The sequence below is a fragment of the Chrysemys picta genome, chromosome 15 (genome assembly GCF_011386835.1).
Source record: "Chrysemys picta bellii isolate R12L10 chromosome 15, ASM1138683v2, whole genome shotgun sequence".
Lineage (NCBI taxonomy): Eukaryota > Metazoa > Chordata > Testudines > Emydidae > Chrysemys > Chrysemys picta.
In genome coordinates, this window is record NC_088805.1 from 29096765 (window position 1) to 29120601 (window position 23837).

At 46.5% G+C, this 23837-nt stretch overlaps 1 protein-coding gene across 9 annotated transcripts in view; it reads right to left on the reverse strand.

The window, feature by feature from the left end:
• Window positions 1-900: 900 nt before the first annotated feature.
• Window positions 901-23837, reverse strand: part of TMEM116 (transmembrane protein 116) — a 34628-nt gene continuing 11691 nt past the window's right edge. For 7 of the 9 annotated variants that reach the window (XM_065568791.1, XM_024101478.3, XM_042852444.2 and 4 more), the window contains 7 exons: window positions 17635-17739; window positions 7407-7456; window positions 6486-6569; window positions 6260-6398; window positions 4863-5007; window positions 4653-4726; window positions 901-1539 (listed from right to left, as the gene is read on the reverse strand). In XM_065568791.1, the coding sequence (XP_065424863.1) occupies window positions 1339-1539; window positions 4653-4726; window positions 4863-5007; window positions 6260-6398; window positions 6486-6569; window positions 7407-7456; window positions 17635-17739 (798 nt within the window). In that variant the 3' untranslated portion in view covers window positions 901-1338. Of the gene's footprint in view, window positions 1540-4652; window positions 4727-4862; window positions 5008-6259; window positions 6399-6485; window positions 6570-7406; window positions 7457-14452; window positions 16974-17634; window positions 17740-23837 lie in introns of those variants that run through there. The other 2 variants (XM_065568790.1, XM_024101480.3) reach the window with 2 other exon arrangements.

Consider the following 23837-nt stretch of genomic DNA (forward strand, 5'->3'; position numbering starts at 1 on the left):
CAGAGTCTCCCAGGTGGTCTGTAGCCAACCCCTTGGCCTTGGTTTGGAGTGATGGTGCTTCCCTCAGCCAATGAGGCTTGAGACTTCTGTGGCCAATAGTCTGTTCCTGTTCCAGAGTGGCGTTTGCCTAATGCAGTAGGAGTCGGGCATTTGATAGCCAATCACTCACAGCCACCTCACTCCCACAATTGTCTATGCCAGTTTTCCCTGGAAGGGAGGGTCTCTACCCAGTCCCACATCCCTATCCCCTAAACATGCTTGTCCTCAGGTCACCATCTGTAAAATGGAGATAATAGAACTTACCTCACAGGTGCAGGAACTAGGGGTGCTGTAGCATCCCCTGGCTTGAAGGGGTTTCCATCATATCCAGGGTTTACAGTTTGGTTCAATGGCTCCCAGTTCCCCCAGTGTACAAATTGTTCCAGCCGCCCTGCTCCCGGGGTGTTTTGGGAATAATTAGCTAATGTCTGTAAGATGTTTGAAGACATGATGCTCTGTAGAAGTGCTACATGTCACTATTACAAATGGACTACAGGCCAAATCCTGCTCACCTTACTCATGCGAAGAGCCCTCTTGACTTAAATGGGGTTCCTCATTTAAGCACTGTCAGCTGAGCATGATTTGGTCTTTGGAGCAGAAATTAAACAATTTAGTTTGTTCATTCTCAAAGCCGAGTGAAGCACAAAAAGCAAACAAACAGCATCAATGATGAAAATTAAATTCTGTTTTCCGAGTAATGTCTGTGTTAATTTTAAAGCAAAGAAATTTAGTTTATAAAAACATGATGTAACTTCAGTGGGTTTACAGGGCACAGTGATTTTTAACCTGAAAGTGTGACTGGCATGTAGCTGCCAGTGTTGGACTTGTTTGCATTATTGCCTGGAGGTAGAAGAGCATGAGTTATAAATAGTCACCTTGGCTTTATTGTTCAATTGTAATTACAAATATCTGATCATCACTGAGGAAAGACAAACATCCCCTGGTCATCTACCCTTATGAGAAAGGTCTTTAAGGAGCTGTAAAGGATCTCTGATGTACAATTCCCAGCAAATCCTGGAGATGTTTCCATAAGGAAAAGACTGCACTAAATGGCTTACAAAGGTAAAATAATCCATTACAAAGTCATAAAAAACTATAAAATAAATAATGATCTTCCGTGAAACAGCTGATCTCCAGCTAGATGTGCTCAGGCTTTCCCAGCCTAACTCTGCAGGTGTTACTGACAAAACAGTTCCGAACAAGAAAATCAGCAGAATAGCTCTGGCTGACGTCTCACAGACGGGACCGGGCCAGGGTTGCAAGGCAACATGCTGCCCATTCCTTCTGGGCAGAGAATTCTCACAACACCGTGGATGTGGCTACAGCTGCTGCCTGGGTGCTGGTGGGGAACATGCTGGCATAGGACTTCTTCTGGGAACGTAAGAGAGGCGTCTGCGTGTCGATGTCACGGCAAGCATTGCGTTTCATGCAGCGGAACATGTGCTGGGTCCACCCATAAACGATGCAGTTTAGGAGCCCCTGGGAAGCTGCTGTTAGAGCCTAGGAGAGAACCCAGAGCGTAAATCTCCCTTTCCACACAGCATAGGATATAACCCTGCCCTATGCAGCTTCCTGCACATCTAATCCCTAGGTTTCACCAGGCCCACTGGGCCAGGGTCTGTACTAGACTCAGAGCTGCAGTTCTGTTACTGGATTCAGTTAACCCATAGAAGGATACATTTCCAAGGGAAAGCAGTATTTCCTTGAAATTGGAATGAATCAGAACTCCCACTGACTTGAGCGGGCTTCGGATCAAGCTTTAAGTGTGCTTCAGCACACGGACACGACCTTTTGGAATCTGTGCAGGATCCTTCCACCTGTCCTGTTTTCAAAGTGCCCTCAAAGACTGTGCCCACAACCTGTGTGGGCACAAACAGGTAGGCAGAAGCTCCATTCCACAGCAGATGCTTGTTGGCAGCCACCCTGGAGTTTATGTGCCATGGTCGAGGCCAGTTTCAAAATCTGTCTGTAGCCGTTCCACTTTGAGCTCTCACCAAACTCCGTGGAATCGAGTTTGTTCGGTGCTTAGATGAGGAAACCACAGGCTGCTGCAGAAAATGATATTTATGATTCAGGAGCTGGCCCTCTGCCCTCTGAAGCAATATTGACCCCTGTGTGGTGCGAGGGGAATGCTGTGCTGCTGGAGTTGCTATCTTTTGAGTGAGATGCCAAACCAAGGCCCTGACCACTCATGGTTATAAAACCCCCACTGGTTCTTTTCACAAAAGGATGATTGTTAAATGTGTCTGATGTCCTGGCCAAATGTCAGGGTAATCATTTTGTCTCGCTGCATTTTCTCTGCTCTTTCAGTTGGACACAGGATTCTTCATGTCTTCCTGGCCTCAACTGCAGTTTGGTGATGTTCTGGGCTAGGAAACAGCTGCTGGGTTCTACCTCAGGGGCAGCTGCCATTCAGTGGGAGGGGAAATGATCCCTGGGTATAGTTTGTGTATCGGAGTGAAGTTTGCAAAATGCTTTGGGGAGTCCTAAGGGGAAGAAAAGCACTACAGAAATGTAAGCTAATCAATATCTGGCCCTAAGAGATTCAACAGTTTGCATCTTTGTCTGTTCATAAAACTGTGCCTCCGTTTTCCTTTGAGTTTTGGATCTGTCTACATCCCAGTGTGACAGATGAATTTAGGAATCTTTTAGTGCCCACTGCTAACTGCAGCTTCAGTGGCATCAAGAGAAAACTCCTGGTTAATAGTGTCACAAACCAAGGTTATGCATTCAGGTTCTGCAGAAACCCAAACAGCAGTATTTAAGGGGACCCAAATAAAGTTCTTTATCTCAGGGTCTGCATTTGACCTATTTTCCCTGGGTTTTTAATGCCTTAGGACTCCATTTATGGACCAGAATAACATAAGATCTGATCTTCTCACAGTGTTTCCAGCACCTAGAAGCCCTAATAGGGCTCCTAATAGAGGAGACTAGCTCTTACTTATTTTCGTTCTTCTGACCTTAAAAAGCATGTAGAAAACAAACATAAGGACAACTACGAAGAGCCTTCCTCAATTCCATCCATAAATCAGACACAAGCTCATCTGGGCACTGTCTGTGTGGGTGGAAGCAGACTGTACGTTTCCTGTTGGAGTACAGAACCAACCAAAAGCTCACATGACTGACAGGGCCGGCTCTAGGTTTTTTGCTGCCTCAAGCAAAAAATGTTTTGGCTGCCCCCCACCCCAGCACTGGGCTCTCCCCCTCCCAACTGCACCCTCCTGCTGCCCCAGCCCTCGGTCACTGGTAACTCGCTCCCAGGGTGGGTCATTCATCAGGAATTTTGGATGCGCACAGAACACAGACAGGATTGGTTCCCATATGGTTACAGAACTGCAGTAAAGTGGAACAATTTTCAGCTTGTGTGACTGGAGGATATCTGGATGCACATTATAAGACTGTCCTACATAAATGAGGAAAAGTTGAGGTGCCTTTATTATTCTTTTGTTCCATTCTTTGTTTCTATGGGGAATGCACTATCATGGTCTTCCTTTTAAACAAATAAAACTAAAAAAAAAAAAAAAGGCAATGGCTGTTGAAAATACCAATTCCAGTCCTAATAACCACTGGGAAGCATTTCTTGCTCAATTTTATCCTACTTTTTCTACAGCAAGTTACGGTGGATCAGTATATTTGATTTGGGGGAAATGAAGTAACAGCTGCCCAAATTGAGCGTGAGCACTCCTGAATTTTGAGGGTGTTCAAATCTGGAAGGCAGGTGCTAGATTCCCTTTCTGAATATTAGCTATATCTGGAGAGGAAAAGTTAATTTCTGCTTCCATGGCTCAGAAGTGGAAATCCTCCTACGTGCCTGGTGCTGTATCTAAAGCTGCCCAGGTCCAGAGCCTCCCCTCCCTTACTTTTCATTTTAAATTCTAGTGAGATCCACATACCTCCCTTGCTAGGCTTCAGATAGAGAGGTGCACCATCCATTTAGTCCCCCCAATTCCTTCTTTGGGGAAGAGCCCAGAGTTGGGGTGGCAGGTGGTGCGGGTGGGGGGGGAAGAGCCCAAGGCTCGGGGAGCAGGGGAGTGCAGGTGGGGGCCAGAGCTGGGGCTGTAGGAGGTGTGGGGTCGGGGAGAGCCCAGGGCTGGGATGGCAGGAGGTGCGGATTGGGGCCAGAGCTGGGGCGGCTGGGATGTGGGGGAAAGAGCCCAGAGCTGGGGCGGCAGGAGGTGTGGGGGGGAGGGAAGAGCCCAGGGCTGGGGCAGCAGGGGAGTGCAGGTGGGGGCCAGGGCTGGGGCGGCAGGGGTGGGGGGGGGGCAGCAAAAAACCTAGAGCTGGCTCTGTTCCTACCATTCACAGCAAGCTGCAGATTTCAGTTCCATACACCTTTCCCACATCCCTTCCTGTTGCTAGTGGCCAAGGGAATGCTGGGAAATGTAGTTCTTTCCCTGCTCCAGGGCAGGGTCTATAGGCAGGGAGCTAACCAAGGAACTACAGCTCCCAGGGGCCCCTGTTGGTTCTTAGCTCCCATGCTGGATTCTTGCGCCCCTTGCAAATCTGCCGCCCCAAGCAACTGCTTGCTTTGCTGGTGCCTAGAGCCGGCCCTGATGACTGACAAAGAAGAGAAGACAAGTTCTAATAAGAGATTTCAGCCTGGAGGGTTTTACCTGTAGAATATAAAGAGCCATGCAGATTCTGCTGTTCACTGAAACAGTCAACTTCACTATTCCAAGGAGGACGGCTGTGAAAGGGATTGATAAAATGATATTGCTTTAGCCTTCATTCTTTCCAGTTACTATTACTACCTCTCTCCCTATGCCTAGTGGCCAGAACACGAGGTTTAGAACCTGGCAGAAGTAACCTAGCTCTCTACTAACCTGGGCCCCAACAACAGAAGAAAGCGATAGGGTAGAAAACCACTTGTTGTTCCACTATCTTTATCATTGCCCACTGTTGATCACCCAGGAATCCTGTTGAGTTTATGAACCTTTTGTACAAAGCTCGGGCTTGGATGAGAAGAACCTAGAAAAGAAAATGCATTGATTACTTAAATGCAACTGTATGATTCATTGTGTCTCATGTACTGGCTGATTTAAGAAGTATTCATCTAGTGCCTCAAAGCACTAGTATACTGTTCATTGGTTGTTCTTCATGTGGTACTTATTTAATCTAAGAAATATCTGGAAAATAGACCCTGCAGTGCCAGATCAGAGCAAGGGTCCATTTAATCTGGTGTCCTGCCATCAGCAGTGGCCAGGAACACACTTCTGAAGACAGTATAATGGACAATTAACGTCATAACTCATCTATGAGAGAAGTTGTGGTTGATTTATGTTTTAATGCATGAGAGTTGATTCCAATTATGATTTGTATTCTAGCTAGTGTAGCAGCAGATAAGATAGCTGGACTCCAGGAAACAATGAATCACTCTTAACATGTTTTAAAACAAATTATCCCTCTTTTGTATGAGATGCAAGATTGAAGTCCTGACCACTTGCAGTCATTAAATATCCTCTGGGACATGTGTTAACCCTGGTATCCTGACCCAATTCTAAATCATACATTCTGCCTGTATTATCAGTTGGATTCAATATTCTTCTTCACTTCCTGCCTTATACTGTTGTATAATGTTGTTGTGTGCTGTTAAATAGTTGCTGCGTTCCACTTCAGAGGAAGGGGCATTTCAAAGGTGGGTGGAAAATTCATGTGCTCACAGAGGGCTATGTTTTTTTGGGTGGAACTTCTACAGATATTCAGTGGGAAAGGGACAGTCACACACAAACTAAATAAAACATGCATTTATTTAAATAATTTATATTCTGCCCCTCGCCCTGGCATCTAGGCACATCACACACAAAAACCAACATTAGTTTATAACTACCCAGAGAGGGAAGCAATACTACCCAGCCTCAGAGGAGAACAGGAGAAAGGAAAAGAAAATGCCTTTATAATTCGGACCTGGTGAAGCAAAGGCCTGGCCCAAAATAATAAAAACAACAATGGCTAGTTCTTATATAGAGCCTTTCACCAGCAGATCTCAAAGCGCTTTATAAAGGAGGTCAGTATCACTATCCCATTTTATAGATGGAGAAACTGAGGCACAGAGAGGCAAAGTGGCAGTGCCCAGGTTCCTCTATTCAAGGGGGTGAATCTAGGGACTACTGATATGGTCCATCAGTGATTTTAAAGTGGCTTAGGGACCATCTCTGTATAAATGTCAGTCACTATCATCCTTGCAACTCACTGTTTGATGGACAAGGACAATATTTCTTACCATAATGGCTATGAAGCTGATCAGGAAGGAGACCAGGAAGACTCCAACGCCATAGAAATATATCACAGAACAAACAGAGACACCATGGGTTTGCAGTTGGCCAGTGAGCATGACCGTTTCTGTGTGCATCAGGAGACACCTGCAGTCAGAAAGGGGACAGCCTGAGTGTTTACTTTCATCAGTCTCAGAGGAAGCAGGGCGCTCTCAGAGGTGGGTTGCAGCTTACCCGTTGTTCTGGCTGAAGTTCTGGTAGCAATCATTGCTGTTGCCCAGACAAAACACAGGAACCATTAATAAGAAAGGGATGACGCTGAGGGAAAAAAAGGACAATAGCTCAGTTACAACTGCCCTCCTATACTTGCCCTCTCTTCTGTCTCTATTGAGAGGTCGTTTTGCTTTTTATGGAGAACAGCCTGAAACAGTATTTTTCTAGCACTCGAGTGTTATAGCCTATAGCTTCTGTGTGGCATAAAGAATGGGCCACGGGTAATGGAAGGAATTGTACCTGGTTAGCTGAGCGCAGAATTGGTCTCAATGGGTTTTCAGATTCTATTGACCATCTCAAAAGAACATTATCATCTCAACATACTACTGTTAGTATCAATAATGCTTTATGTCCTCAAAGAACTTTAGAACCATTAATTAATCCTTGTTAGATAGGTAAGGGACAACAGTAACAAATTCGTGGCAACCCCAGGTTTAGTGACTGACACCATGTCGCATATCATGGCCACTTGAACTTCATGGTGACAGTGAAAATATGACCTTGATCCTCCGAAGGGGGAATCTCCATTAGCTGTTGGCAGCATGAGGCCAATGACACACTGGTGAGCAAAGTCCTGATTCCATGCACTGGAGAGAAGATGTGTATATATATATATACCCACGCACACACTCTCTCATGTGCTCGTAAAAGTTGGCTCATTGCAGTCTGAGTCATTATAGCTAACATGAATGGAGATCAAACAATTTATAGCTGAGAATCTGGCTCTTTGAGTTTTATAAGCCCAGAATACCATGATTACCAAGTTACAGGAAACACAGTCAAGTCTGAATAAAATTAGTTTCTAAATAAAGAATAGTTTGGGTCTAAAACACTCAAGTTTATGATAAACATCTAACACTGTCAGAGAGAACTAAGGCCTACCTGGACAAAATTGTTGCTATTCGGCCAATGCGATTTGCATGATCTAAAACCTGTAAAGATGAAAACGCTTAGTTAAATGATCATGCCTTATATTTCAGTGCAACCATCATTTAGTTACATTTCAGCCAGGCTCATCAAAACAGGAATTCTGAATAGCTCAGTGCACAAATTCTCAGTAGGGATACAATGCCAGTCTTGAGTAAGGTTGCCAATTTTATATGGACATATTCCTGGATGTTTCATCACATGACATAATCTTTAATTAAAGATTAATCTATAATTCTTGGAGACTCCAGGACAATCCTGGAGGGTTAGCAACCCTAGTCTTGAGGGAATACTGGAGGGAAAGTACCCAGATTACTAGTGTAAATTCAAAGGTCAAAATTTTGGCTTGCTGAGAGCACTAGTCCCTCACAGAAACTCCTGCACTCCTCTCCAGGAATGATTCTCATGTAGTCATTTTCCTCCAGAAAAGCCACCCGAGGAGGGGGATACGACTGTGTGGCTGTCAGAGAACTCTGACTGCTCTGAAAACTGTTACAGAGAAAATGGGCCAAATTCTGAGGTCAGTGACATAAATAATGGGTTAAATTACACAGCTGTAAATGGGCATCAATTGTACCAGTGAGTGTAAATTGAAGGGGAGAAATGGAAGGCAGGATTGCACCAGGAAAAACCACAATCAGGTGCGTGTATGACAGAGCTCAGGGGTGCTTTATTTTAAAGCTTCCTACATCTCCTGTCTTAGTTGTTTTCTCCTGCTACAGGCCCAGCCTTTCATCCTGCTGGCATGTAAACCACATCATCAAATACTCATTCCCTGAACTACATCATGGCCCCAGTGAAATCAACGGGAATTTTGCTCGACCAACTTTCACCGACTTACCAACATGTGACTTTCCTGCCACCTGAAGATTTGTCCCTCATTTGTCAATTTATCATGTCACATTAAGGAAAGGACAAGAAACATGGATGCATGTTTAGTCTTGATGCTCTCTTCCTTGGGAAGCCTATGAGACTCTGGTGTTCCAGAGACAGCTATGAGTGTATGTTTACCAGATGCTGTAATAAATATTAGTGTGAGAATCCATGAAAAGGGCCAGAAAACAAATTAGAGCTGCTCATTGTATGTGGACTAACATTTTCCTCCTTTGGGAAATGAGTCAATTTTTAGTACTCAACATACTCTGAACCAAATTCCCCTTTATTTCCATGACTGGGTACTTGCCCAAAACAGAAGGGAGTTATAAATAATAAGACTTAGAGAATTTTATAAGATCAAAATGCTTTAAACATTCATTAATCTCCATATCCGACCATACCAGAGGTAGGTAACTATTTGAAATCAGCCGCTCCTGGCTCTCAGAACTGTGTTCAGATCACTAGGTCACACCTTTCTTTGGCCACACTTACAAGATGTGGAGGTATTTTTCCAGTGTGGGCTCATGGCAAAGAACTTTTTACTGAGTCAAACTGAAGGGTGCACAATGCACGGGGGAGTGCACGATGCAATGGAAATTAACCTGGGGGATTGTGCAGCTGTTTCTTCCACCAATTTATTGATTGGCTTCTCCTCCAAAGCGAGAGGATTCCGGTTTTCAGAAGCAAACTGGAAAAGTAACAGACTTTTGATGAGATCTTTGCATGTAGCTTATTTATTTTGTGCAGCATAACTTGGCCCAGTCCTGCAGAAGTGTAATGAAGCTCTGAAGAGAAGCACAAGCCATTCTGCCTGTTGGAGACTCTGCTGGCTGGGAGATGTATTGTGGGCGCTGGCACCAATTTGCCTTTAGGAAAGGGTAGAATTATCCCACTCTGCAAAAATACAACACAATCCTGTGCTGCAGTCATGGCTCATCATTCCCATGTTATAGCTGGGAAAACTGAGGCACATAGCCATGAATACATTAGCACACAGCGTGCTCTCCCCTTTAAGACCAGGAATTTAACTGGTATCACTCCTTCCTCTTCCCCCGTGACAGTCTGTGTCCCTGTATTCACCCCTTGCACACTATTATAATAATCTTTGTGCAAGTATGCCTTGTACGTTATCATTGGAAAACTCATAACTCACTGGTCTATAACATCCTGATAAAATATGTGTGGCAACATTGTATGTAAAGTTATAAGATTTCACTGTATGGTGTTACTGAGGCTTTGTCTACACTAGCAGTGTACCAGGCACCACAGATTAGAGAGCTGAGGTGACTCAGCTGTTCATCCATCCAGACTGTGCCCTGGGAATGTCACATCCCCTGAGTCTGTCTTTTCCAGACGCATGTAGGCAGGGAAAAAGGGACAAGATGGAGCTGTTGGGGTCTGTGGGCAAAAGAGACCCTCAGGTTATCTCACCACTTTTGAAATGCTATGCGAGGTTCATAATATTCCTGAGGACAAGAAAGTCCCCACACTGATTGCAAAACTTCTGGTAAAGCTTTAAATGTCTTTAATGAAATGCCAATTCAGCAAGCTTCGAAATACTCTGAATTTAGGAAAGCTGTTTTGCATAGATTTCAAATCACTCCTGAAGTGTATAGGTTGAATTTTAGAAATCTGAAAAAGGGCATAGTGAAAAAAAGCATAGTGAATTTGCTTATAAGCTGTGTGACCTAGTGAGAAAATGAGAAAAGGGAAAAGGGGCTGAGGATTATGGCCAATTAGCTGATCTCTTTGCTCAAGAACATTTCTTAAGTATATGCAATGAAGATGTAACAAACCTTTAAAATCTGTATTAGGGCTGGTCTACACTGGGGCGGGGGGGGGGGAATCGATCCAAGGTACGCAACTTCAGCTACGCTATTCGCGTAGCTGAAGTCCAAGTATCTTTGGATCGAATTACCTGGGGTCCAGAAGGCGTGGGATCGACGGCCGCGGCTCCCCCGTTGACTGTGCTACCGCCGCTCGCTCTGGTGGAGTTCCGGAGTCGACGGTGAGCGCGTTCGGGGATCAATATATCGCGTCTTAACGAGACGCGATATATCAATCCCAGATAAATTGATTGCTACCCGCCGATATGGCGGGTAGTGAAGACGTACCCTTAGAAATGGCTAATGTGGCTGATGCATTTGTATGAACCTAGATATCCAATGAGCACAAGCCACAGAAGGAGGGGTCCAAATCCAGTGTAAAGGGGGATCCTGTTTTACCCCTGGGAAAAAGGAGGGTGGTTGGGGGCCTACGCCCTCAGCCTCCCTCCCTCCCACTCCCCCCAGAATTGTTGCTCCCCTGCAAATCCTCATCACAAAACTCCTGTGAAGTGGGAGGGTCCAAAAAGGTGTTTCCAGTGTAACTCCACTGAGCACCTGAGAAATCAGTGCCCTGAGCTAAAAGACACTAAGCCCCATCCAACCCATGTTAATGCAGCTGTTCTTAACACAGGAGTGCCAGAGGCACTCCCAGGTTATACAATGAGTTTTGTGAGGGCTGACCCAGAGGAGTAGATATGGAATTTATCAAGGTTGCCAGCGTGAATAACATAGAGTGCATAGTATCAGAGGGGTAGCCAGCATGTTAGTCTGAATCTGTAAAAAGCAACAGAGGGTCCTGTGGCACTAGGGTGACCAGACAGCAAATGTGAAAAATCGGGACGGGGGTGGGGGGGTAATAGGAGCCTATATAAGAAAAAGACCCAAAAATCGGGACTGTCCCTTTAAAATCAGGACATCTGGTCACCCTATGTGGCACCTTTAAAACTAACAGAAGTATTGGGAGCATAAGCTTTCCTGGGTAAGAACCTCACTTCTTCAGATGCAAGAGTCTTGCATCTGAAGAAGTGAGGTTCTTACCCACGAAAGCTTATGCTCCCAATACTTCTGTTAGTTTTAAAGGTGCCACAGGACCCTCTGTTGCTTTTTATAGAGTGCATAGGGTGGAGAAACACTGGTGCACAGATTGCTCTGGTCAAGGAAAGCATGCTCCAAAAGACAGACATGTTACATAACCAAAAGGTGGAGCTTCTGGCACTGGGTGGACATAAGATTCCTGCACCTTTAGCTAAGGTGCATGTGGAATGGGAAGGTTTAGAAGGTGATTTGACTGTAGGAGTACTGGGTAGTATCCCTGTTGACTGTGCACACCCAGTACCATGAGGAATTAATGTTGTTAGCACATTACTATCCTTTTTCTGGTCACTTTGGGGCACAGAGAACCTATGACAGGTTAAAGAAAAAATTGTTCTGGCCAGGAATACAGAATGATGTGAGGAATTACTGCAGGTCTTGTGAATTAAGTCAAAAAAGGTAAAGACCTGCAGGACCCAAGAAATTTCCTCTATACGCCTTGCCTGTAATACAAGAGGCATTTCTGAGGATAGCAATGGACATTGTGGGCCCTATGTAGGGTTGCCAACTTTGGTTGGACGAATTCCTGGAGATTTCATCACATGACATAATCTTTAATTTAAAGTTAATCTTTAATTCCTGGAGACTCCAGGACAATCCTGGAGGGATAGCAACCCTAGCCCTATGCCATGTCCTATCTGCAGAGGGAATAAATATATCTTGGTGATGGTGGATTTTGCCACTAGATATCCTGAAGCAGTAGCTCTGTCTAACACTGAGGCAGAATCTGTAGCAAGAGCCCTTTTCATTATCCTTAGCAGAGTGGGTTTCCCTAAAGAGATTTTATCTGACCATGGGACATATTTCATGTCTCAGTTATTCAGTGAGCTATGGAAATGATGTGGGATGAAACAACTAAAAGCTGCCTCATATCACCCAGAAACCAGTGGGACCCTAAAATCCATGCTGGGAATGTATACAAATGGGTTCAAAATTAGGATGAATTATTACCATTTTTGCTGTTTGCTGATAGGGAGATACCTCAAGAATCAAAGGGGTTCTCCCTATTTGATCTCCGATATGGAAGGAAGGTGAGGGGACCCCTAGATCTCATCAGAGACTCCTGGGAAGGGGACACTGAGGTAAAGGAAGAGACAGTAACTGAATATGTACAAAGGCTCAGAAAGGAGTTAAAAGGCGTGATGAGTATTATTCAAACTAACCTCAACGACAGGCAATCCAACAAAAAGTGTGTTATGATAAAAATACTTGTAAACACTCCTTTGATATAGGAGACTTTGTGTTGGTATTAAGTCTTGTGAAAAAGTACAAAATGCAAAATTCTTGGGAAGGACCCTTTGAGGTGACAGAAGTGGTAAATGAAGATTCATATGTTAAAAAGCCTCATGGTGATGCTGTCCTACAACTAGTACATGTAAACAGACTTAAAGCCTATCACAATATGGAAGCCATGGTAAACATGATCTGCTGCAGAGTAGGGGAAACTGAGGCAACCTCATTAATCTGATGACTGACTGCCAAACTGACTCAGATCTGGAAAGCATTGATATCTGCAGTGCATTAACACCAGTTGAAAAGGCAGAGGTGTTGGCAGTGCTGAAAAACAAAAAGAAGTGTTTTCTAACAAGCCAGGGAAGACACACTTGCTAACTCACAAGATCATCACCGAAGGACCACAGCCACCTCGCAGCAGACCCTATAGGGCCACTGGCAAGATGCAAGAACAAAGTTGTGCAGAAATATAAAGCATGTTAGACCTAAGAGTAATTAAAGAGTCTGACAGCTCTTGAGCATCACCTGTGATCTTCCTCCTTAAGAAAAGCAGCACTGTAACAATGCGGTCACAGTACCGGATGAATATCCCACGCCTAGAACTGATGATATGCTGGACATTTTAAGCAAAGCTAAATAGCTGACTCATGATTATTGGCAGATTCCTTTAGATACGGATGCACAGAAAAAAAATCTGCTTTCATCACTGATATAGGAGTCTATGAGTTCACAATGTTACCGTTTGGTTCAATTAATGCTGGAACCACCTGTCTGAGGCTGATCAACCATGTGTTAAACGGTTTACAGAACTTTGCAAGGGCATAGCTGGATAACACCGCAGTTTAGCAACCCTTGGGCTGATCACAAAAAACACTTGGAAATTGTGCTGTCAAAACTCAAAGAGGCAGGCCTACCCATAAAAGCCTCCACGTGTAAAATTGGAGCAGCCAAAGTCCCTTTTTTGAGATGCTGGGAAAAGGGAGGTCAAATATCCGGATCCCTTAAAAGTTGAAGCCATTGTAAATAGGCCCTGTGTCTCTACCAAGAAACAGGGCCAATCTTTCATAGGTCTAGTAAACTATTACAGAAGGTTTGTGTGCAGGTTCAATGACTTTGTATCTGCAAGCACTGATCTATGTAAAAAGACTAAACCCAACAAGGTCATTTGGACGAAGGCATGCCAGGAAGGATTTGATAAGGTAAAGAAAAGCTGGTCTGAAAAGTCTGTTCTAGCTAGTCCAGATTTTGACAAAATGTTTGAACCATGTGCAGATGCATTAGGCATTTGTCTAGGTCAGTGGTCTCCGACTTTTTTACGTCCAAGATCACTTTTTGAATCTAAGGACAACTCAGGATCTACCCCACCCCTTCCCTGAGGCCCCGCCCTTTCCCCAAAGCCCTGTCCTGCTCACTCCATCCCCCCCATCTCCATTGCTCACTCTCCCCTACCCTCATTCACTTTCACTGGGCTGGGGCAAGGGGTTGGGGTTTGGGAGGGGCTGAGGGGTTCGCAGTTTGAGAGGGAGCTCTGGGCTGAGCCTGGGGCAGGGGGTTGGGGTCAGGGCCAGCTCCAGGATTTTTGCCGCCCCAAGCAGCAAAAAGAAAAAAAGTGTGTGTGGGGGGGAAAAAGCCGCGATCGCGATCTGCTCTACCGCCGCCACTTCAGTCTTCGGCGGCAATTCGGCGGCGGGTCCTTTGCTCCCAGAGGGAGCCGCAGAAGAGCCGGACATGCCGCTTCTCTCCATTGGCCGCCCCAAGCACCTGCTTGCTGGGGTGCAAGCTCTAGGAGGGAGTTTAGGTGCAAGAGGGGACTCCGGGCTGGGGCAGAGTGTTGGGGTGTAGGAGGGCATATGGGGTGCTGGTTCTGGGAGGGGATTCAGGGCTTGGGGTGCAGGAGGGGGTATGGGGTAATGGCTCCGGAAGGGGGCTCAGAGATGGGGGTTGGGGTGCAGCCTCCCATGGGGCAGCACTTACCTCCAGTGGCTCCCGGTCGGCAATGGGTGCAGCGAGGCTAAGGCAGGCTCCCTGCCTACCCCGCCCCCACACCACTCCCGGAGGGGGCCAACACACCCCTGAGGTCCTTGGGATGGGGAGAGCGGGGGGCATGTGGCTCCACGCGCTGCCCCTCTCTGCAAGCACCGCCCCCACAGCTCTCCCAGCCAATGGGAGCTGCAGGTGCGGTGCTTGCAGGCAGGAGCAGCGCATGCGGGGGGCGACCCCTTTCCCCCCACACCCCTGGGGCCACGGGGCTGCAGTGGCCACTTCTGGGAGCGGTGTGGGGGGCAGGGTAGCCTTAGGCAGCCACACTGCACTGCCGCTGGAGATCACAATCGACCTGTTGGTGACCACTGGTCTAGGTGCTGTGCTGATGTAAACGGAAGAATAAGAAGCACCCAGTTGCCTTCTTAAGCAAAAAATTGACACCCACTGAGCAGAATTATTCTGTCTTAGAAAAGGAATGCTATGCCATACTGTGGGCAGTCAAGCAATTAAGGCCCTATCTTTTTTAACAGAAAGTTCAGGGTCCTAACAGATTATTCACTATTAATCTGGTTAAACAAAACTAAAGGCTCAAATTCCAAGCATCTACGCTGAAGCCTTATACAGCAAGAATTTGATATGGAAATTGTGCATATAAAGGTTAAGGAAAACATGGTGGCAGATGCCCTGTCCAGGAAAGATGCCCCTGACCTGCTGCCTCCAGGGGCTAACCCTCTTGCAGCTTTGTTAGGGGGGAGGTGTGACTGTCTGTACCCCTGTATTCACCCCTTGCACCCTATTATAATTATATTTGTGCAAGTGTGCCCTGTGAGGTATTACTGGAAAACTCGTAACTTGCTGGCCAATATTGTCCTGATAAAGTATGCGTGGCACACTGTATGTAAAGTTATAGGATTTCACTGTACGGTGTTACTAAGAAAGCAGCCAAACCAGCTCCCCAGAGACAAAGGACAAGATGACGCCTCAGCCAGGTGTAAAAAGGTCAAATGGTGTCTCCCTTTCTCTCTGCCCAGGGCATCCACACCAGCCGACGAACAAAGGAAGCAGCATTGGACTGGGGGAGGGATCCTGACTGAAGGAAGTTCAGCCAGTAGGACTGCTGAAACGTGTGCTGGGGGAGACTTCGCTTTGAATTCATTCTTATTTGTTAAGTTAGGCATTAGCTGCGTTTCACTTTTATTTTTCCTGTAACCAATTCTGACTTTTATGCCTCATTACTTGTATTCACTTAAAAATCTCTCTTTTTGCTGTTAATAAACTTGTTTTACTGTTTTATTTAAACCAGTGTGTTTGAACTGAAGTGTTTGGGAAACTCCATTTGGGATAACAGGGTTTGTGCATATCATTTTCTATTAATAATGTCCAGGAGGGAGCTGGGCACTACCAGACGTACATTTCTGGGGAAAGCCTGGGACTGGGAATTCACTTGCATCGCTCTGCACTGTAAATCAAGAGTGGCTGGCTGCAGCACTCACAATATCACTGGGAATAATTTACATCCTGGAGGCCGTGTGAGCAGACCAGGAGTGGTAGCTACCACAGCAAAGTAGTGCAAAAGGCACCCCAGGTCAGAGAGCTGAGGTGACACAGCTGTTCATCAGTCCAGATTGTGCGCTGGATATGTCACATCCTCTGAGTCTGTCTTTTCCAGATGCATGTAGACAGGGAAGAAGGGACAAGATGGAGCTCTTGGGGTTTTTAGGCAAAAGAGGCCCTTAGGTTAAGATGGTTTATTAGTATTAGTGAGGTCAGAGTTGTCCACGTGGATTGAGCCCTAAATCTGAAATAAAGAGAGATGTGACAGCTAAGCACAGAAGGACTAGAGATGGTCTCAAGTCACAACACTCAGAACTAAGTTTCACACACCCCAGAGTTTGGGCGGCTCATTATTAGAAATAAAAAATCTGAAAAGAAATGTGGATCTGAAAGTAGGGACTAGTGAAGAAAGGAAAATATCGCCCTCGGGAGCTGATCTAAAATCTAAGAATGGAAGTTCTCAAAAGTGCATTTTAATCTGTCAAGTCTGCTGCTCCCCAACAGACATGCAGAACGGGAGCCATCTGAGAAATTTAACTCTATGATGTGCAGGGTGACGTCTTTGTGACGTCTCGATTGGGAAGAGGAATGATATGCAGAAATTTAGCCAGTGTGTTCATTGGGATGAGCTGTATACGTGTATAAAGAGCCTGTTGTTCTGCAGCAATACGTCAAGAGGAATTCTCAGAGAGATAGAAGCTGCTCAGAGTTTAGTCAGGTGTGACCAACAAGGAAACTGCTCTGAAAAGATTGAGTTTGGTCACAGGGTGTGTGAAGTGTTTGTTTAGCCTGTACTCAAAGTGTGTTTTTCTGAGGACTGCGTCCTTGTTCCTTCGCTCCCAAAGATTACACTTGATCTTGAAGAGCCATTTTTAAAGGCTAATGACGATAGTAGGGACCCCTTCTCCACAGAGCTAATCTGTCCTGCTCCAAGTATGAATAGTACTTTAAATGCCAGCTCACTTCCATCGCACCGCTCACCTGACACTCTTAAAGCACTTCACAGACATTCATGAATGGAGCTTGACCACACTCCTGTGAGATACTCAGTAAGTATTATCCCCATTTTAGAGCTGTGGAAACTGAAACACAAAGGCACTAAGGTCCATCTTTGAGCCTTTTTCCATGCTGCTCATGCCCGGACTGCCTCCCCACAATTCTGGCTTGTCAAGCCACATCCTTTTCTTGCAAATCCCTCCTTGAGATTTGTTTCTTCTGCAATGTCCACCAGAAGTGGGTTAGTGACAATAATAAACCACTCAGGGCCAGATGCTCAGGTGGTGTCAATAGTGGAGGTCCACTGACTTTAAGAGATCTGGCCCTCCCAGTTATTCTTTCCTCCTGAGACTTACTGTGCAACTTGTCTTCTCTGTTTTGGACTTTCAGGCCTAGGCCTACAATCAGAACACAAAAGCAGATCTACGAGTAGCCCCTGTTGACTTCAATGGCTCTGCATGGGCACAGGCACCAACCCACACAGAATCAGCTGCAGGATCAGGGCCTTAGATTGTGAGCTCCTTATGGCGAGAATTGCCGTTATGTTTATGCTTGTACAGCACCGAGCACAGTGTTAGTTCTTAACATATAATAATATGAAAAACTGCCAAGATGGCACTCACCAGAGGGGACATGCTGTACAGGTTCTGATTGTATTTCACCTTTAAATCCACGTACAGATGCCAGGTATAGTTGACAGTGTACAGAAAAGAGGCTACATAAAAGATCTGAAAAATAAAAACAGGCCGTATTTTATTCCATCAGTAATCATTTGCGCTTTCTATAGCAGCTTAGCTCCTTTCATCTCCAATGAACCCAGAGCACGTGACAAAACTACACTGGACAAGCTATAAAAACGAGACCTGAGAGAGTTCAAGGTGAAATATAAAAGCACTCAATAGGTACTCAGCTATCATACTGCTGAGCATGGCAGAAATGCCTGGCGAGCTAGATACAGAAATCAGGACATGCCAAAAATTAAGAGGCTGATTCTGGCCCGTCTCCTGAACTCGTATGCTGCTCCAACGGCAGTAAAGGAGACACAAACGGCTGGGGGAGAATTTCCTGGAGCAGCACAGGGCTGAAGTAGGCAACCCAGCACTGCCTCCTTCACAGGCCCCAGCGAAGGGGCTAAGCTGGGGGCATAGACATCAACTTCCTCCGTTCCCAGGGGGTGTTCGACCCCACTCTTCCCCAGGCCTCGCCTCTTCCCACCCTGCCCCCACTCCACCCCTTCCCCCAAGCCCTCACCCCGCCTCTTCCTTCTCCTGCTCCTCCCCCTCCCCCCAGCACCTTCTGAACACAGCTGAACAACTGATCATGCTGAACACCCACCATATTTTTTCTGTGGGTGCTCCAGCCCCGGAGCACCCATGGAATCGGCAAATATGGCTGGGGATGGAGCTGGGATCAGAAGGGAGCATGCCCATAGCATCCAGCACCATGACACAGCTCATAGGCAACTGTGGGAACGCTGCCTTAAATTAGAGCAGCCCCCAGCGCTTACGTCAGGGACCAGTCTGACCCCCACAGCAGTCCAAAATTGAGACGGTCCAAAGATGGCTTAAAGCTATCTTGGTCCTCATCCCCCTAGGCTGTGCCCTCTGTGCTGTCTCTCTCAGGAGACAACACAGACTCTGCGGCTAAATTTGCTTCCATTATGCTGATCTGGCCACACTGTCAGCTTCCCTTGAATTGGTGAGAATAACAAACCAGAGTGCATTTAAGGAAGACAGCAGCAATGGAGAATGTGCGCGAGAGAAATAAGAAATCTAGAGCTATTTGGTCTGAGGTGTTTTCCTGCCCCGCCAGCTCTGAGAATCACCTTTGGACTGAGACCAAGCATAGAAAATCTGAACACAAAAAGAATTTGTTTGAGGAAGTTCTGGGCAACTGGAAAAAGAAATTTCTCTTACATTGTTTGCTGTGACATCATGGCAATGTCTGGATGGGTGCCCATTCAGGACACCCCAGTGGCAACCAGGTTCAGACAAGTGACTGGGTGTCTAGCTAGTGTAGGCGAACCACCATTTTTTTTCCTGGAAGTTCTCAACTAGGGAAGCATGAGCATGCATGGCAGAGTGGGAGGAGGAACTGGATGAGAAAATCCTTCATCTGGATTGGCTACCTCCTGCTTGACTGAGGTGAAAAGGACTCAGTGTCAATCCTGGTGTCACCCATTGGCAATCTTCATGTCACCTCATCATGGGAGACTACTGATGAGGTAAGAGACACTGGGTTTCTTGCTTCACTGGATATGTCTACACGGCAACTAGTCACCCACAGCTGGCCCAGTCGACTCAGGCGTGTGGGGCTCTGGATTTAGGGCTGTTTCATTGCTGTGTAGATGTCTAAGCTTGGACTGTGGCCCAGGCTCTAGGACCCTATGGGGTGGCAGGGCCCCAGAGCTCGGGATCCAGCCTGAACCTGGAAGTCTACACCGCAATAAAACAGCCCCGCAGCCTGAGCCCCACGAACCAGAGTCAGCGGGCATGGGCCAGCCATGGTTTTTGATTTGCTGTGTAGACATACTCACTGAGGCCACCAGTGTTCTTAGCCATTGCTAAGAAGGTCAGGAGAAGTGACGATTGCTTTGCAGTAAAGTATGTTGCAATGACTCTCCGGCTCATGATAGGATTTTTAATAAGGAACCATTGCCCTTCTCGGTGCCTTCCATGGGAGGCTCTCAAAGCACTCTGCCAAACATAACTCATTTGACTTCTTATCTGCCTCCCAGCCCCCGAGAGCTAGGTAAATGTTATTACCCCCATCGTACAGATGAGGGCGCTAAGGCGCACACTCTTAGCCAAGGCCTCTCATTGAGTCATTGGTAGAACCACGAAAACAGCCCTGCTCTCCCAGCTTTCTATCTTCAGCTTCTGGCCCTGGGGATAATCCTGCAGGCCTAAGGCCATGGTCCCCATCAGAGCCTGGCATACAGAAATAAAGCTGGAGCGTAGGAGAAAGCAGGAGCCCTTTGTTTATCCCTCTTCAGTCGCTACTTATAATCATTTTGCGATTTTCCATTGTGCGAGCCAAACAGAGTGGAATCTACCAGAATGTTATTAGGTCATTAGAATTTAATTGGGGAAACTGTAGATGAAGTGCGTAATTACAGCATGTCATCCTCTCTGTGTTTTGTAGCATGGAATCAAGAGTTACGACCGGAAAGGGACAGCAGAGGAGAAAATATGTCACTTTTTAATTTCATTTGTTCAGCTAAGTGCTGGGGACTGAAGTGGAGGAAATTGTCAAGGAAGAGGAAATAAAACAAAAAGCCTGGGCCAAACTCATCTCTGGTGAATCATCCATTGACCCCAATTGTAACTCCACGGACTGCAGTGGAGTTATGCCAGGGATGAACTTGGCCCTGCATTTGAGGAAAGGAGCCATGATTTGTATTGTCTTCCATTTAAGAAAGTAGTAGAAATTCTATGGGCCCCACTGGTAAAGCTGAGTGGAATTATGATGCTTGTCTTTGCCTGAAAACATAAACAGGGACAATGGGGATAATACGTCTCTATCTCATGGAATGTTGTGAGGGAAAACTATTACTGTTTGAGGAGCTCAGGCCTAAAACCTCAAAGGTATTTAAGCACCTATCTCCCACTGAAATCCACGGGAGTTGAGTGGCTAAACACATTTGAGGGTCAGGGCCTCAGAATGATGAGTACCACTGAAAAATGAATAATCCAGTACAGGTTAGTCATGACTGAAAATGTTGTTACCATCTGACAACGGTTCAGTGGTTGATATGATGAAGTGTGTGCGGTCTCCGTCTGGCTATAGTGCCCACACAGCACAAACCACCACCACAACTGGCACTAATTGAGCTCCTGGTTCTCAGCAGAGATGCCAAAGACTGAATGCGCCAGGCAGTCTAAACTGCCTTCTTTCCTCTTGAGGTCGTCCCTCCGTGTCACATGGTGGGGCAGCAGACGGGACCTTGCACTGCTTTCCCTTTGCACTTAATCTAAGAACACTAATAAATAACAGTCTCTTGCCCATCTCCAGCCCCTCGTGGCACTTTACAAACATTAATCAGTGCCCAAAGGAACATTCTGACAGAAGGAATGTCATTGTTATTTGCTGCACGTCTATGAAATGCAGCATCTGTGAGTTTCTTGAGCCCAGGACAGGGAAGGGGGGAGGTTTATTCATTTAATTAGTTTACAGCTCACGTGTGGCCTGCTGAGGTGCTGCTCAACCTGTCTCACACCTGCCTGAGTTCTCATCCTGCCTCCTCCCTGCCCTGTATCTTATCACAAGACCCAAGTGAGGCAGGGGTTGCTATGGTAAGCACTCAAGTTGTTTTAATTCTGTCCTAGAGTAAATAGCAGAAAAGGATCTTGCCAGAGTGCGAGTTGGATCTGCCAGACCTAGCACCCTCACATCAGAGAGGGACTGCCTTTGTCCTTACCTGGGAACAGTCTAAGGGGCTAATGAGTCCCCTGTAGTCCCCTTCACTGGCTATATGTACTTGGGTAACCATGAGAGATCAGGCTAATGGATTCACTCACACTCACTGCATTCAGGAGCTGGCAGCGGTAGCATAAACATCTCAGCAGGAGCTCACTTATCTCAGGTTGGGACAAAGGCAGGTGCTGATGGGTCTCTCTCATAGGGACACAGGACACGCTGTACCTTGCAGGTCCGTGGAGTCCAGTGTCCTGCCTCCAGCAGTGGCCAAGACTTTATGCTCCAAAGGAACGTCAAGTTCCCTCATTTTGCAGCTACCCTTTTAGGCTCTGTTTCCTCCAACCTCTTGCAGATGCCCCCAAGCTGCTTTGCCACAAACCAAGGAGGCAGAGTGTGCCATCCCCGGAATGCAGTGGTGACAGAGCATTGCCTCGAGCACACAGTCTCCTTCACTGCACTTTGGCCAAGAAGGGAGGCGTCTCTGAAGTCATTGCCAAACCCGCATCTCCTGTGACGCAATACCGCGCTCTGACGCCAGGCCAACATGCATTCCAACCTTTCCCAAAGTAGTCTGGAGTAAACAGAACCAGACAAATGGCAGACTTTGTCACTCCCCGGAGAAGTATGTGCCATGACAACCTAATCCCCTGACCTCTTTGAGCCATGTCTGACCAATAAGAAACATGGCCTCATGATAGTGTTCCGATGGCAAACTTGCATATGTGGCCTGTGAAGTGACTTCTGTCCTGCAAGCTCCCTGCAGCCACACGCCTAGTGAATCTTCCCATATAGTCACTTCTCTGCCCCAGCTCATTATCCTTGTATAACCCCCAAGTAGACTATATCCTCATTGGCGAGGGGTCGTCGCCATGCCTTCCCTAATGGCCGAATTGCATACAAACCTTTTGTTCCTTACCTCCAGGCTCAAGGTGAATGTATATCATTGTTTTTACAGCAGCATAAGAGGAGGTAGAGAGATCAGAGATAAGCTCCAAGTGGAATAGCTGCTACCTAAGTACAGTACTTGGTGTCATGAGTAATAGGAATTACCCATGTGTACGGACGTTTAAAAAAAAACGATGCAAAACTATGCCACAGTAACCCGACAACCAAATACGAAACAATGTGAGCGCTCTCACCTGCTGTACATTAAGTTACCGTCCTGCCCTCTCTACAACATGCAAAAAGCCATTTCCAGCTCGGCTTGACGGAGTGGGGTGGGAGGTTTCCTGGTAGCCTACATGGAAAATGTGTGGCCTACGCACCAGAACAAACCTGATTCAAGTCTGGACTGCAATATAGGAATTAAAGAAGAGAAAACCTATTAGGTAATTTTCTCCACCACCCCAGGGGCCAACGTAACACTGCTCCCTACAGTGTGCTCTTCGGTACATTGCCTTGTCCTGTTCGAGGGTGCACGCCCAGAGGGGGACCTCACTCGAATGGACACTGCTGGGGATGACAAAACAGTAGCTTTAGAGTTTTCAGTCTTTGTAGGTTGTTTTTTTAAACTTGAGTCAATATTCCAAATTAGACATAAAGCTCCTGGCTGCTTGTGGCCAGAGAGCCCATGACATTACCTGTAAGAGCAGTGGTGGTAATAGCTGAGCCTTGGCCAAGCTGAAGTTCAAGTAATTAAAAGCTGCCTCTCTAAATTCTGCCTGTAGTTTCAATGGGATATCAGTCCTCTTCACTTCTCACCTTACCGCTGTGGCCATGCATGGCTATGTGCTGTGAACCAGCTGCCATATTCCACCACATTGGAGTGATGGGTAAATTGATTTCCATCAATTACTGATGGAATTGGCACACAATGTAGAGATTCCTGGGCCAGTGTGAGACTTAGTTATTGTATGTGAAATTCTTTGGCTTAATGCTGATGCAAGCCAGGCTGTGAACTGGGAGCTCCTCAGGGGGCAGAGAGGAAGGATTTATCAATCCCAGGCAATGAAGAACTTCATGACCACCACTCCTGCCTGTCGAGTACAGTGGCCTTCACAACCAGCATCCTCCCTCTCCACTGGGTGAATGGCCTTGGATCTATGAAGTGACAGATCAACCAGTCCTTCCCCTTCCCCAGCCCCAAATCCAGTGTGCTGGTGGCTCCCATAGAATGGGGTCTCTGGCACATAGGCGTGAGCACCCCATGTGCAGCTACCCAAATCTTTGCATCCCCCCCGCATCATGGAGTGGAAGCACATCAGCTCCTCTGCATCTGGGGACTTCCCTGGCCATGAAGGCAGAGGCAGGGTTTGTCATGCTAAGAGGCTTCACTGTATTTCCCAGCTAAGCTCCTTCGGCCCAGAATACAGTTCATCTTCAATTTGGCCTGCTTTTAAATAGCCCCAAAGTCCTAAATGCAAATAGCTTCCTAAATACTCTCCCCTCCTTCCAGCACAAGGCATTC